This window comes from Littorina saxatilis, linkage group LG16 (assembly GCF_037325665.1).
Source record: "Littorina saxatilis isolate snail1 linkage group LG16, US_GU_Lsax_2.0, whole genome shotgun sequence".
Lineage (NCBI taxonomy): Eukaryota > Metazoa > Mollusca > Gastropoda > Littorinimorpha > Littorinidae > Littorina > Littorina saxatilis.
In genome coordinates, this window is record NC_090260.1 from 22594528 (window position 1) to 22610622 (window position 16095).

Genomic DNA, 16095 nt, shown 5'->3' on the forward strand with positions numbered 1-16095 from the left:
TTGCAGAAAGGGATCCCCGAATGCCAGACTACGGAAGTGGAAACGAAGAGTTTTCAAACAACTTTGGCAGCTACGCCCCTGAGAAAGCGCCTGCTGCTTACAAGTCCATACCGCAGGAAGGGGCGTGCGACTCCGACACAGCCGATGATACATCCCCCAGGATAGTCACGTCGGTGGGAACCAGACCCCACACAACCAGTACAGGACCTCGACCGGTAATGTTGGGAGGGATTGGGGTGTGTGTTGGGGGGGGGGGGGGGGATGTGTGGGGGAATGTGTTTGCGCGTGTGTATGTGTGCAGTGTTGTTTTCAGACCATGGTCTTGGATCGTTGATGTGTGCTTTTCTGACGCATCGTTCTGACGGGGCTGTCCTTTCGACCATAGACCATTAAAATTTTATCCTGGACCGCCAACTAGCTCTCTCTCCGCTCTTTCTCTCTATTACGTGGTAGCGGCCTCTCGCATTTAGGAACCTACGCTTACATGGCCTTTCAGAAATCAGGGAAACGTGATATCCGGTGTCGATTGTAAACATGGACAAAGTTGCCGAGGTAAGTTCTGAAAATGCTAAAATAAACTCAGCAAAAGTGCATATGGAACATGTTTTTCGATAAGTTTTGTTAAGTTTAGTTTGGAGTTTTGGAAAATCTAGTTCATTGTCACCTCCCATTGTCACAAATAACTGGAGCGTGCTTTCTTTTCACTGTCTTCGAATCGCTGGCCTTTCAAACCGGACGCTAAGCACCCCTGAAAGTCGAGCGTCGTAACCTCGAAGGGTCACGTGACGAGTTGGCGCTCCAGGCTATTTGGTCAATGTTTCGACCATCCCATAGTTATGACATGTACAGTGGAACCCCCTTTTAAGACCTTCCCTCTTTTAAACTCTGTTTTGTCAGATTTTCTGTTCATAGCCTCTGTTTATTAACCCCCATTTTAAGACTTCCTCTATTTTAAGAACATATTTTCTCAGATTCCTGGAGGTCTTAAAAGGCATGGTTCCACTGGGTAAGGTCTTCTGATCAGGAATGGGAATTGTCCGCGGAAATCTGTGATTTCCGCGAAAAGGAAATTACGTTTCAGCAAAAATAAGAATTGTCCGCGGCAAAAAAAGGTAAATTAAATTATATGTATACTATTGTCTCTCTATCCATGATTTGCTTACACGAGAACTATCAAAATATTGGTCTAAATTGCTAAAAATTTGTTTTCCTTCCGGGGGGCTCTGCCCCTGTACCCCGCCGGAGCCTGGGCGGCCCCTGGGCCTCGGCCTATTTTTAGAGTTTTTTCTATTTTGGAATTCCCATGCCTGCTGATAGAACAAAGAGCTTTTGTAGCCAGGACATATGGATCAACCTACACATGTTTCCAACAGGTTCAACTGGCCTAGTCTGCGGACAACTCAGTGTTAATGTATGTGGGTGAAAGGGGAGGGGGGGGGGGGGGTGACGTATGCATGAGATTATGTGTGTATGGGGGTCGGTGTGTGTGTGTGTGTGTGTGTGTGTGTGTGTGTGGGGGGGGGTTTGTATGTGTGTGTGGGTTTGTGTGTGTGTATATAATGTGTGTGTGTGTATATATATAGTGTGTGTGTGTGTGTGTGTGTGTGTATAATGTGTGTGTGTGTATATATATATATAGTGTGTGTGTGTGTGTATAATGTGTGGGTTTGTATGTGTGTGTATATAATGTGTGTGTGTATATAATGTGTGTGTGTGTGTGTGTGTGTGTGACTGTGTGTGTGTGACTGTGTGTGTGTGTGACTGTGTGTGTGACTGTGTGTGTGTGTGTGTGTGTGTGTGTGTGTGTGTGTGTGCATTTGCATTTTTACTTGTTGATTTGGGTACAGTGGAACCCCACAGGTCTTAAAATAGAGGGAGTCTTAAATTGGGGATAAAATAACAAAATGACAGGCTATGAACAGAAACTCTGACAAAGCAGAGCCTTACAAGGAAGAAAGTCTTAAATTGGGGGGGTCCTAAAAGGGGGGTTCCACTGTAACAAACTCTACTTTTGAAATAAGCCTTTGCTTGAGTTTCTGTATTCAATTGTTTCATGTCATGTATTTTGAATAAAATTTAGTTAAAACCAAACTCTACCCTACATAACACATCCCCTCTCTTTCCACTGTATTGGTGAATCGGGTTGTTCTTCCAGACTTCAGCCAAGCAGATGTCCACCGCCACCACCACCACCACCACCGGCAGTCACAAGCCGCGGGTGTCGTTCAAAATGCCGGGCAAGAGCAGCGGCTCAGGGGGGCGTTCCAAATCTCCCATCGTACGGCACGGCCCTGTGCCTTCTGTGGTGGTGGAAAGACACCAACCAGTCAATAAGGTGTGTGTGTGATTGGGGCTGTATTGTATAATATCCCATGACCTCCCTTCTTTGTCTCTGTAAATGTACTCTAGGTATATTTCTTGTATTTCCATTGTTCTCTTGTTACATAGATGATGTAACTATTGCACTCTTTTACACATAAAATAGAGGATAAATAAGGGTGCACGAAATACATCATAGCTGGCTCTACTTTCTGTCGTCCTTGACATTCCAAAATGCACATGTACCTATAGACCGGATGTGCAAGGGGTAACCACGCTTTTGAGAACTTGCGCGAGAGTCGTTCAGTGTTATAGCTGAGTTTTAGTCTCGACTTGCCGAGACGATCATCGTAGCGTCATAGATTTCATGACGTCTGTCGTCCATCGCGTCATATTAAGGGGACGTAATCTGTTATGTTTCCTTCTATTAGCTGTTCTATTTCTCTCTTGTGATCAACATGACAAGCTGTAAGTGTTTGAGTGTGTGTGCTCGTTCTCTCAACTAAAACAAAAGTCAAACTAGCAATCGTTAAAAACCCAGTCCGTCCGACCAGCACTGCTATGTTCAGACTATGCTCATGTGAAATTACAGCGTGCCCGGTACACACGCCCTTATCGGTACATCGTCGACTACGAGTGTTCTGTGGACAAGCTGTTTAATGCATTTTGCGAGTATTTCTAGCTCTTCTGCGGTGCAGTAGGCCCTATAGACGATGAAGGTGTCCAAGATCTCAGGAGATGCGTGTGTAACCACTAGGTATTCAGTCAAATCCGTGTAAGAGGCTTTCAACTGATTGAGACGACCAAGCCACCATTATGCACCGACTTGACATAGATCAACAGACGTGCCTTTAGAATAAGGTATGTGCAGAGGTGCCTCATATGAACAGACAACCAAAGCTTGATGTTTCCGTCACACTTTGTCTTTTAGATCTTCATGGGATATACACGTTACAACACTCGTGATTTTTTATATGGCTTGTATTTCAGTCAAGACCCAGCGGGAATATCAAAGGGACTCACTCGCCAGAGGCTCGTGAGTCCCTTTAATTGATATTCAACCGCTGGGTCTTGACTGAAATACAAGCCATATAAAAAACCACTCGTGTTGTAACCTCTGTGTATTGTATTGTATTGTATTGTATTGTGTGTGAGTGTGTGTATTGTATTGTATTGTGTATGTGTGTGTATTGTAGTGTATTGTATTGTGTATGTGTGTGTGTGTATTGTATTGTGTATGTGTGTATTGTATTGTATTGTGTGTGTGTGTATTGTATTGTAGTGTATTGTATATGTGTGTGTATTGTATTGTGTATGTGTGTGTATTGTATTGTATTGTGTGTGTGTGTGTGAATGGGGGTGTATTGTGTGTGAGTGTTTGTGTGTCTTTGGCTACATTTGCATCTGTGTATGCGTACTCATGTGTTTGTGTGTGTGTGTGTGTGCGTGAGAGAGAGAGAGAGAGAGAGAGAGAGAGAGAGAGAGAGAGAGAGAGAGAGAGAGAGAGAGAGAGAGAGAGAGAGAGAGAGAGAGAGAGAGAGAGAGAGAGAGAGAGAGAGAGAGAGAGAATGTAGTTTTGACCTGATGATCGTCATCATTCCTTACCCCAAATAATCACCAGTCCTCTCATCTTGCAAAATGTCAAATCTTTACACATTTGGTAACTCACACTCTCCTTGTTTATCTTTTCAGCAAACTATCGGCAAAGCGACAGCGGTGCATAATCAAAGACCACCAGATGAAAGAAATTTCCGCCGGCTGGCAGGTCAGGACGGCCTGGGAGGTGCACGGCACGTACAGAGCGTGCGAATGGTGGACTAAAGCCAAGGATAGAGTTGTGCACAGACAGAACATGACGCACAGTGTTTGGTGCTTAATGACAAACAACACCGATACATGCACAGTGTTTGGTGCTTAATGACATACAACACCGATACATGCACAGCCTGGCGATGACCTTTTCATTCATTTTCTGCTGCTTCTTCTTCTTGGCGTTCGCTGGCGCTACATATTCAGTCCGGCTCAGGAGATGAAGGTCGTCGTCTTCTCCAGCTCCAGTCGACTGCCACGGAGCTTGGTTGTAGAAGGGGACATCTCTGCAGGATGTGATTGGTTGTTTGGTCTTCAAGACCGCAGGTACAGGTTGGTGATGGCGCCAGCTTGAACTTGCTGCTGAGATGACAAAGTCTCAGAGACTTTGTCAGTTTCTGGGAGAAGTGACACAATGTTCAACGTGACGCCATGCTTCACATTTTGACCCCCCCTTCCCCAATTGTAGACTTCCTCCAACAGACACAATGATCTAGTGTATAAGATGTTGCCTCCCAAGCGGAAGGTCGTGGGTTTGAATCCCGGCCGCTCCTGGTGGGATGAAAGGGTGGAGATTTTTCCGATCAACTGATGTGCTGACCTGCTGGTGCCTTATCTCCCTTTGTGTGTACATCAATCAATCAATCAATATGAGGCTTATATCGCGCGTATTCCGTGGGTACAGTTCTAAGCGCAGGGATTTATTTTTTTATTTTTTTATTTTTATTTTATGCAATTTATATCGCGCACATATTCAAGGCGCAGGGATTTATTTATGCCGTGTGAGATGGAATTGTTTTACACAATACATCACGCATTCACATCGGCCAGCAGATCGCAGCCATTTCGGCGCATATCCTACTTTTCACGGCCTATTATTCCAAGTCACACGGGTATTTTGGTGGACATTTTTATCTATGCCTATACAATTTTGCCAGGAAAGACCCTTTTGTCAATCGTGGGATCATTAACGTGCACACCCCAATGTAGTGTACACGAAGGGACCTCGGTTTTTCGTCTCATCCGAAAGACTAGCACTTGAACCCACCACCTAGGTTAGGAAAGGGGGGAGAAAATTGCTAACGCCCTGACCCAGGGTCGAACTCGCAACCTCTCGCTTCCGAGCGCAAGTGCGTTACCACTCGGCCACCCACATGCAAGCACAAGACCAAGTGTGCACGGAAAAGATCCTGCAGCCCATGTCAGAGTTCGGTGGGTAATAGAAACTCAAAAATACCCAGCATGCATCCCCCGAAAGCGGCACATGGCTATATGGTGGGGTAAAAACGGTGACACAAGGAAAAGTCGTGGGAGTTTCAGCCCATGAACAAAGAAGTAGATTACCTCCCTTTTAAGACCCTTGCGTTCTCAGAGTCAGAGTTGTTGTTGATAACCTGTGTAAATGTATCCCCATTTTAAGACTCGCTTCTTTTTTGAAGACCTGATTTTCTCTGATTTTTGAGTGCCTTGAAGGCGGTTTCCACTGTATAGTGTTGGTTGAGTGTGCTCAAATCGGGGCTCACCACAGATGCTCTACTCACTACTGAGAGGGTCGTGAGACCCACAATATTAAGAGGGACTGCTAAGACAGGGATGCTTTTCTGAGTATAGCGTATTGGTCAAAGTGGTGAAATTTAGTCATCAACTCTGTAGATTCATGTCGGTAGAAATCTGGCTTGAGATTTTCTCGTCTTTGTAAACCAGTCAAGTGTACAATCTTGTCCATTCAGTCTGGAAATGTTGCAATATTTGTGTGGGTTGCGATCACCACTCTGAAAACTACAGTGACACAGTGGAACCCCCTTCTAAGACCCCCCAATTTAGGACTTCTAAGGACTTCTAAGACCCCCCAATTTAGGACTTCTAAGGACTTCTAAGACCCCCCAATTTAGGACTTCTAAGGACTTCTAAGACCCCCCAATTTAGGACTTCTAAGGACTTCTAAGACCCCCCAATTTAGGACTTCTAAGGACTTCTAAGACCCCCCAATTTAGGACTTCTAAGGACTTCTAAGACCCCCCAATTTAGGACTTCTAAGGACTTCTAAGACCCCCCAATTTAGGACTTCTAAGGACTTCTAAGACCCCCCAATTTAGGACTTCTAAGGACTTCTAAGACCCCCCAATTTAGGACTTCTAAGGACTTCTAAGACCCCCCAATTTAGGACTTCTAAGGACTTCTAAGACCCCCCAATTTAGGACTTCTAAGGACTTCTAAGACCCCCCAATTTAGGACTTCTAAGGACTTCTAAGACCCCCCAATTTAGGACTTCTAAGGACTTCTAAGACCCCCCAATTTAGGACTTCTAAGGACTTCTAAGACCCCCCAATTTAGGACTTCTAAGGACTTTTAAGACCCCCCAATTTAGGACTTCTAAGGACTTCTAAGACCCCCCAATTTAGGACTTCTAAGGACTTCTAAGACCCCCCAATTTAGGACTTCTAAGGACTTTTAAGACCCCCCAATTTAGGACTTCTAAGGACTTCTAAGACCCCCCCAATTTAGGACTTCTAAGGACTTTTAAGACCTTACTTTTTCAGATGTTCAGTTCATAATCTCTGTAAATTTACCTCTATTTTATAATTAAGACTCCCTCTTTTTTAAGACCTGACTTTCTCAGACTTTTGAAGGTCTTAAAGGGAGGGTTCCACTGTAATGGAAATCGAGTGCATCCCTGGAAGTGCTCTTTTCATGTTGAATGCGTCACAGGGCCCCCTCTATGAATTTGTGGCCATTTTATCTTACTTGTTAGTGCATACAGTTTGCATAGACGCACAGTTGTAGGGGAACCCTGGTGTCCCCCCCCCCCCCTCACACACAAAACACACATACAAACATACACACACACACAAACACAGAGGCTCACACACAAACACATACATAAACACACCCTGGTGTCCCCCCCCCCCCCCAACCGAGGTTTGACAGTATCACTTTATGAAGCTTGGTGCATACAGGGCTAACACCTTTCTGGTTCTCGCCCGGAAATCCGGTTTTTTAAAACTTTTAAAACCGGAAAATCCGGGTTCTTAAAGTAAAACTTTGATCCTTGTCCCTATAAGATATATTAAAAAAAAGCCTCAACTTCTGGGGGGCGCGGCCGTGGACCCTGGCCTTTCAGGTTGTTCACTTTATGTTGGTGTTAGCCCTGTCCAGAATGAAAGGGAGAGGAACACTGGTGGGCGTTGAGTGTGATTCTGTCATGGTGGAATTATGTGCTTGATTTGTGTGTTTGTCGTGGAGTTGGACATTAAGTTGTGGCTGCGTGCAGGATGTGTGAACGTCATTGCTGTAAAGTGGAGTTTAGGGAGTCACACACACAGGTGGCCGTTATCAAGATGTGATCGCAAGGATAGGTTTGTGTGAAAATTAACTTGAAACTGTTGGCGATATGGTGTGTGCGTTTGTTTTGCAAATTAATGTATACACAGTCTCATTTATTGTCTATATATATCCAATGATGATACATGTACCAATTTACATTTATTATTTGTTCTAATTCTTACACATCTCTTGAAAAGGCAACAAAATATTGATTTGAAGAGTATTCATGATCGATGACTTTTAATTAATCTAATTTTATTGTGAAGCATGCATGTGTTTGAATGATTTCATTTGCTCTGTGACATTTAATTGTGTGATTTCAGTGAATGATTGTAGTTAGTGTGTATTGTGCAGGTGGCACAGGCAATCATGTCATGTTTTATATGATGTATACATGTATATATTAATTTTAAGCACTGGAATATTGAACTTGCATGGAATTAAAAAGCATTACAACTGATTTCAGTCTTTCTCTTCGCCTTTTTACTTGCTTTAACTGTCCCATTGGGGATAAATTGACTGAAGACACGAACATTTACTGTATTTTGTTTTTTATATTTAGTCAAGTTTTGACTAAATATTTTAACATCGAGGGGGAATCGAAACGAGGGTCGTGGTGTATGTGTGTGTGTGTGTGTGTGCGTGCGTGTAGAGCGATTCAGACCAAACTACTGGGCCGATCTTTATGAAATTTTACATGAGAGTTCCTGGGATTGATATCCCCGAACGTTTTTTTCCTTTTTTCGATAAATGTCTTTGATGACGTCATATCCGGCTTTTCGTGACATGTTCCCGCTCTGATCAAACGTATACAGTCAGTTTCAATCCCCATAGAAACAGACTCCTGATAATATTTTTTGTTGAGAGTGATGTCAGTATTTCACAAAAGAAGAGCACAAGAAAGCAGTGATGAAACAACTACGGTAGAACACCTCTTCAAGACCTAAACACACATACACATACGTAGAGGCTCACACACAAACACACATACAAACACACACACACACATACACACAAACACACACACAGAGGCTCACACACACACACAAACACAGAGGCTCACACACAAACACTATACATAAACACACCACACAAATGAATATGCTCTGGTGATCTCAGTTTAGTTGTTCATAATTAGCAAACATTTATCCACAATACCAGATGCATACATTATGAATGTCCAAATTAATGCTATTTTCAGATTCAAATTTATAGAAAATTCTCAATTAGGTAGCACCATGATTTTCTTAAGTTACAATATTCTTTCTCCTAGCAGACTTATGAACTTGGGCACATCAAAAAAGAAATATTTTCAAAAGGCACTGCATGAGCATTATGTGACATGTCGACATAGCTTGACTCATTTCCCCCACAATGAAAGATGGAAACACAACTGCAACAAACTAAAACTGATACTCAACTTAGTAAATTCACATCCAATGAGGCTGCTCCAGAAACAAGTCTGTAGTTATGAATCATACTAACAAGATGCAACAACAAAATAGAAATACAAAATCTGAAAAAAAGCAACAGCACCATATGGCCATATAAACCCTAAGGCTGGTTGTCGCGACATATATCACGCTACTTTACGTATACTTGTCACCTGGTTGTCACGACACATGTCGCGCTACTGGCTCAAGTCTGTTTGGTCGGTTCCGATTACCTCCCATGGATGCAAAAACCTATATGACCGTTTTTCTTTATTGAGTCACTTGAGAAAAAGTGACTCTATGTAATCGGTCAGTGTTAGTCTGTCCGGCCGGCCGTCCGGCCGTCCGGCCGGCCATCTGGCCGGCCGTCCGTAGACACCACCTTAACGTTGGACTTTTCTCGGAAACTATCAAAGCGATCGGGCTCATATTTTGTTTAGTCGTGACCTCCAATGACCTCTACACTTTAACGATGGTTTCTTTGACCTTTTTCAAGGTCACAGGTCAGCGTCAAAGGAAAAATTAGACATTTTATATCTTTGACAAAGTTCATCGGATGTGATTGAAACTTTGTAGGATTATTCTTTACATCAAAGTATTTACATCTGTAGCCTTTTACGAACGTTATCAGAAAAACAAGGGAGATAACTAGCCTTTTCTGTTCGGCAACACACAACTTAACGTTCGGCTTTTCTCGGAAACTATAAAAGTGACCGGGCTCAAATTTTATGTGAACGTGACTCATTGTGTTGTGAATAGCAATTTCTTCCTGTCCATCTGATGCCTCATATAATATTCAGAACTGCGAAAGTGACTCGATCGAGCGTTTGCTCTTCTTGTTTTTCTCTCTGTTAATTCACCAGTGGCTACGTAACATGTTACAGAATTGCACCAGTGTAAGGGTTAAAGACTTAAACAGAACATCCACACACAAAAATGTTCCAAAGGGATCAGGTCCAAAAACTTGTTTAAGTAAACTTACAAAATGTCAAAAACAAAGCATTCAGAAAAAAAGGATCTTGAGAGGGGGCAGAGGATCTCTAAAGGGGGGATTCCACTAGCCTGTAACAACAACAATAACACTCCTATTACAATCAAACATAGGGCGGGGATGTAGCTCAGTCGGTAGCGCGCTGGATTTGTATCCAGTTGGCCGCTGTCAGCGCGAGTTCGTCCCCACGTTCGGCGAGAGATTTATTTCTCAGAGTCAACTTTGTGTGCAGACTCTCCTCGGTGTCCGAACACCCCCCGTGTGTACACGCAAGCACAAGACCAAGTGCGCACAAAAAAGATCCTGTAATCCATGTCAGAGTTCGGTGGGTTATAGAAACACGAAAATACCCAGCATGCTTCCTCCGAAAGCGGCGTATGGCTGCCTAAATGGCGGGGTAAAAACGGTCATACACGTAAAAGCCGTGGGAGTTTCAGCCCATGAACGAACAAATAAACAAACAAACAAACAAACAATCAAAGATACATGAACTTAAACACTTTCATAGAGAGAAATTCTATTTTTACGCTCTCACGGCAAAGCCATTAGGGGCGTGTTCCTGGGTGACTTTGTTGTATGCGTTTTTAGGTGACATCAGGGATCAGCCATCTGCACTTATGACAGAATGATCAAGGTCTTTTTCATGTATCTGTGTATGTGGCGACACTGGGGTGGGACATGGATACTGTATATGGGTCTGCACATAAAGTTGACCTGTGTCTGTCCCCGCCTTCATTAAAACCTGCGACTCTAGGATCACAAGTCCTCGTGCTCTACCCCAGTGAGCTAACCGGGCCCCCCAACACTTACATTATGATTAGGCCAATCAAAAATATATGTTGGTTTAGGATAAAGTGACCCAAAAAGATAGGGTCGGTAGGCCGGCTTTAAAAAAAAAAAAAAAATAATTTTATTTGAAATTGAGTCGATTTTATAAAGGAGGTTACTTCCCTTAGTCTCGGTATGGTTCGCAAAATGTGCCATTTAAAAAAAAATAATTTGAGAAAGAAAAAAAAAAGGGTGGGTCGGGTTACCCTGAACCAACATATATTTTTATTTGGCCTTATGGGTTGCACAAGTAACAGGACCAGGAGGGCAAAACCCCCCCGCGGGTTAGGGGGAAGAATTTACCCGATGCTCCCCAGCATGTCGTAAGAGGCGACTAACGGATTTTGTTTCTCCTTTTACCCTTGTTAAGTGTTTCTTGTATAGAATATAGTCAATGTTTGTAAAGATTTTAGTCAAGCAGTATGTAAGAAATGTTAAATCCTTTGTACTGGAAACTTGCATTCTCCCAGTAAGGTCATACATTGTACTACGTTGCAAGCCCCTGGAGCAATTTTTTGATTAGTGCTTTTGTGAACAAGAAACAATTAACAAGCGGCTCTATCCCATCTCCCCCCTTTCCCCGTCGCGATATAACCTTGAACGGTTGAAAATGACGTTAAACACCAAATAAAGAAAGGAGGGCAAAAGGAAAGGAAGAGCATGTGTTCCATTTTGTGTCAGCGCTCATGTTCACAAACCCAGCTCTCCAGGCTTTCAATTAAGTCCTATTTCACATGGCACACTTACAACCAACTCTGGACTAACTTTCAAGTGGTTTTTGTCAGAACCATGTCAGGTGAAAATTGCTGCCCATGTGAAAGATTTTCAGCTGACTTGCACATTCAAGCTTGTCAAGTCGCATTCTAGTTCTTTGTAAGCGTGATAATAAAAGTCTGTGTCAAGCCTGTAAATCGCTGATGAGTCGAGAAGCGCTCAAGTGATACGTATTTTAAGAACTTATTACTCAGGACCATTCACACGGCAGACTTTTTGACGACTTTGTCTTTGCCAGCCATTTCTTTCTTTATTTCTTTATTTGGTGTTTAACGTCGTTTTCAACTACGAAGGTTATTTTGAAGACCATTTCTCAGATTATTTCTTCATAGCCTCTGCCAATTTACCTCTATTTTACCAGCACGGTTGGCCTAGTGGTAAGGCGTCCGCCCCGTGATCGGGAGGTCGTGGGTTCGAACCCTGGCCGGGTCATACCTAAGACTTTAAAATTGGCAATCTAGTGGCTGCTCCGCCTGGCGTCTGGCATTATGGGGTTAGTGCTAGGACTGGTTGGTCCGGTGTCAGAATAATTTGACTGGGTGAGACATGAAGCCTGTGCTGCGACTTCTGTCTTGTGTGTGGCGCACGTTATATGTCAAAGCAGCACCTCCCTGATATGCCCCTTCGTGGTCGGCTGGGCGTTAAGCAAACAAACAAACAAACAAACAAACAACTCAATTTTACTACTCCCTCCCTTTTGTTTTAGGACCTTATTTTCTCAGATTTAATATTTGTTGTTGTTGTTGTTGCACTGTAGTTCATACATATTAAAGAAAGGATAATCTTAAGCATCAAATACACAACGCACACAGTGAGTCTATGACCCCTGAACCGAATCCTCCTGAAGTTGTTCTTCAGAGAGCACTTTCACTTTGCTTTCAACCACGTCACTGTCGCTACACACCTGCTCTGAATTCTCGCTGAGCTCACTCGACTGCACGTTCTCTGAGACCAGCTGCCCTGGTTCTGAGCCGCCCTCGTTGTGCAACTTTGTGTGACACGATAAAGTCGACATGCGATGAAAGGACGCGGAGCATTGTTCACATTTAAACTGTCCTTCACCCGAGTGGATTTCTCTGTGTCTCTTCATGGTGGTGGAGTCTCTGAAAGCAGCCGGGCACAGTCCACACTTGTATGGTTTCTCTCCCGTGTGAGTCCACTTATGCTGGTACAACCCGGCCGATGACAGAAACTTGGCCGAACACTGCAAGCAGTTGTACGTTTTTTCACTGGACTCGTGAGTTTTCATGTGGGTTTTTAGAGCCTCTGGGGATTTAAACGCTGCCGCACAGCTCTCACATTTATGCGGCTTTTCCATAAAGTGGGCTTTGACGATGTGAGTTTTCAAGCTGCTTTTGTAGCGGTACGTCAGAGAACAGATTTCACATTTGAACGGTTTCTCGCCGGTGTGGATACGCTTGTGAGTCTCCAAGTGCAGCGTCTGGTTGAACTCCATGGCGCACTGATCACACTTATAGCGTCTGTCTCCCGTGTGGATTTTCCGGTGGAGCTTCATGTAAGACCTACTGCTGAAGAAGACCTCGCAGATATCACACTGGTACGGCTTCTCCCCGGTGTGTGTTCTCATGTGCTCCTTAAGCTGGGAGGCGTGCCTGAACCTGGCCATGCACTGGTCACAGGGAAACGGTCTCTCTCCAGTGTGAACTTTGGCGTGCTCTCTGAGACTGGAGGCGGCGGTGAAGGAAGACTGGCACAGATCACAGCGGTGATGACGCTCGCCTGTGTGGACCACGGAGTGCTGTATCACGTCTGAAACGTACCTGAACGCCTTGCCGCACACACCGCACTGCAGCGGCTTCTTCAGGCCCGACCGTCTGTGTCCCAGCATGTGTTTCTTCAACAACGAAGGGTCGTTGTACGCCTGCAAGCACACCCCGCACTGGTAAAACTTGGCTGTCGGGGGTGCTTTCTCAAAGCGCCTAGTGGCTAATGGTTGGTGTTTTGCAGATGATTTCACACCATTCGGTGAAAAGTGTATCGGTAGCGAGTCTATCCCTTCTTGCCCTTCGCTGTCATCTGTACTGTCATTCGCTGTTTCTACTATAACACCAGCAGAAGAGAGGGAGCAGTTGATGTGAGTCTCTGCTTTTATGTACCTTCTTTCATCTTCTTCCCCCTGGGAGGCACCAGAAAAGTGGTTCTGCATCTCTTCGCTTTCGTCTGACACAGGTTCTCTTTTGATGTCTGCCAGTTTAATCCTTAGTTTTGAACTCTTTGAGTCCACAAATTCAGCTGTGTTAAATGATGATACTTGACTATCATGGGTTGTAGGGCGTGGCTCTGATTTCATTGCTGAGGCAGACACACAGTTCTGTTCCAGGGATAGCACTGGCACTTGGCACGGAGGAGTAGACTTCTGAGAGAAATCACACCCGGAACGGACACGCACCTGTCTCAGATCAAGCGCCTGACATATGACACCAACCGACTCCCTGCTGGATATTGGGTGTGCGGTTTGGGAGTCATCTGAGCTAGGCTCTGTCTCATCAACAGAATCAGGTGACTCGGCCACATCAATCTCCACTTTCACTTCAGGTAGCGCCATTGTCAGGGAGAACTGTACGTAGCAGCTAACTTTGCCTACTCCTCTGTCCGTTCCTTCTCTTTCACATTGTGATGCGTCTATTTCACTGATTCTGAAATCCAGCAATGGTAGCTGTTTTCACAGGTTCTCATCTCGCTACTTGTGATAAGACAGAACTTGAAACAGGTAGACACTGATGACAGAACTTACAGTGACTGCGGTGGACAACCAAACACACTGTGAGGTCTTCAATTTCAGCCTTTAATTACTGCAAGAGACGTTCAGTTTTTCGATGGAAGATCATTTCTTTCTCTTTGGTTAGACTGATGAAATACCCACTGCAATGGCTGACAGAAATGACATGTGCTTGGTGTTGTATTAGATCAACTTTTTTACTAACAGTGTAGACAGGAGGGGCACCGGGTCCCTTGATGCTGTTCTGTCTGTTGTTCGGACGTGTGATTGTTCAGCTACACCAGGACACGACTTCGGCCGCTGCATCTTGAAAACAAGAAAAATGGACACAAATGTCAAAACATATTTTTGTTGCATTGCTTTGGATTAATCTTAATCTAGTCAATAAACACAAACATGTTTTTAAAGTACAGTAGAAGTAGAACGCCCATTTTAAGACCTCTAAAAATCTGAGAAAATCAGGTCAAGTGGGAAAAAAAAAAAAGTTTTCTAAGAATAAGATCCTTAAAATGTAAAAAAATAAATTTAAAAAAACAATTAAAAAATCAGGTCCTAAAAAGGAGAGGAGTCTCAAAATGGGGTAAATTTACATGGCTATAACTTACACAGGTTATGAACAGAAAATCTTAAAAAACACAAGGTCTGAAAAAGGAGGAAGTCTTCAATTGGGGGGGGGGGGGGGGGGGGCACTGTAGGCGTATCCAACATGATTTTAAGGGTAATCTTAAACTTTCGGGTTGTAAATTGCCAAAAAATGACGAGACAGAAAGGTTATAAAAATGTTGTATTCAAAATTGGATTTATAATGATCTGATAAACAAAGGGAAGTAAGCCCTCTCAGTAATAATGATTAATCAATGCATACAACATGTGTAATAGAGTAAGTGAGAGTTAGTCGGAACCATTCTCCTGGCACCTGACTGAGAGAACAATTAACAAGATATGAAATGAACAACGGATCAACTTCCATCCTCCAAAAAGGATGATCGCCACAAGCTCATATATGATATACTAGATGATTACCCGCTTCGCCGGGAAAAAGTAGCGCCGAATACCAGGCTGCGCCTGGGACCCGGCAAAAGCCGGGTGTACGCCGGCTTTCGCCCGAAGGAAAGGAGATGAACGCGCAAAACACTGGAGACCTTCTAAAAATAGTAACGTGCAGTGACCTTCTAAAAATAGTAACGTAGTAACGGGAATATGGATTGACGCCACACGGAGGAAGGAAGATAATCGCGGCTGAAAACACTGGAGAAGATAAGGAAGAGTTACTGGTAGTGGATCCAGACAACAACAACAAAAAATCGGTTCAGCGCGCACAGCGCTATCTCATCGACCAGGTTGTGTCCAGGGTGTACCTGAATAATTATGATCACCAAATTTGAAACAGATCCATCGAGAACCTTGGCCGCGCATCGCGCACAGACAGACAGACAGACAGACAGACACTAGTCATATATATATATATATAGATGGAGAATGATGAACATCTCTCTCTCTCTATAGATATATAAAGATATATGATATAGATGTTCATCATTCTCCAAGGCACTCCAACTAACACTTACAAAACGTTACATACACATGAAGTCATACACAAGACCCAGCTTTTATTCGTGACCTGACATAGTCTTCAGATCAAGACTGGTTTTTACAAAACAAACACTTCCATTAATTGTTTATCATTGTCACACTTACCGGGTTGCATCCAAGGTATAGAATCTTAAACAAATGAGGCAAAGCACTGTTTAGAGATTGGCCTACAATGTCACGTGTAGCTTGCCTCAGTGTTACTATTACTACTATGCAAAAACAAGGGAAAGTAACTCTTACACGACCTATACAATCTTGACTGAATTATTTCCGAACATCGTCTA

General features: G+C 43.6%; 3 protein-coding genes across 6 annotated transcripts in view; 1 reads left to right on the top strand and 2 right to left on the bottom strand.

The window, feature by feature from the left end:
• The window catches only part of LOC138950589 (centrosomal protein POC5-like), a 34965-nt gene extending 27939 nt beyond the window's left edge, over nt 1-7026 (top strand). For all 3 annotated transcript variants that reach the window (XM_070322292.1, XM_070322293.1, XM_070322290.1), the window contains exons 9-11: nt 7-215; nt 2156-2335; nt 4012-7026. In XM_070322292.1, coding sequence (XP_070178393.1) covers nt 7-215; nt 2156-2335; nt 4012-4140 — 518 coding nt within the window. In that variant the 3' untranslated portion in view covers nt 4141-7026. The remainder of the gene's footprint in view (nt 1-6; nt 216-2155; nt 2336-4011) is intronic.
• LOC138950612 (coagulation factor V-like) overlaps nt 1-16095 on the bottom strand; it is a 391727-nt gene that overhangs the window by 188448 nt on the left and 187184 nt on the right. The gene's annotated exons all lie outside the window — the stretch shown is intronic.
• LOC138950588 (zinc finger protein 723-like) overlaps nt 1-16095 on the bottom strand; it is a 37307-nt gene that overhangs the window by 20822 nt on the left and 390 nt on the right. The window contains exon 2 of one of the 2 annotated variants that reach the window (XR_011450745.1): nt 10979-14524. Coding sequence is in view for 1 of the 2 variants with exons in the window: in XM_070322289.1 (XP_070178390.1) it covers nt 12296-14044 (1749 nt within the window). In the remaining variant the exon portion in view is untranslated. Of the gene's footprint in view, nt 1-9721; nt 14525-16095 lie in introns of those variants that run through there. The other variant, XM_070322289.1, reaches the window with a different exon arrangement.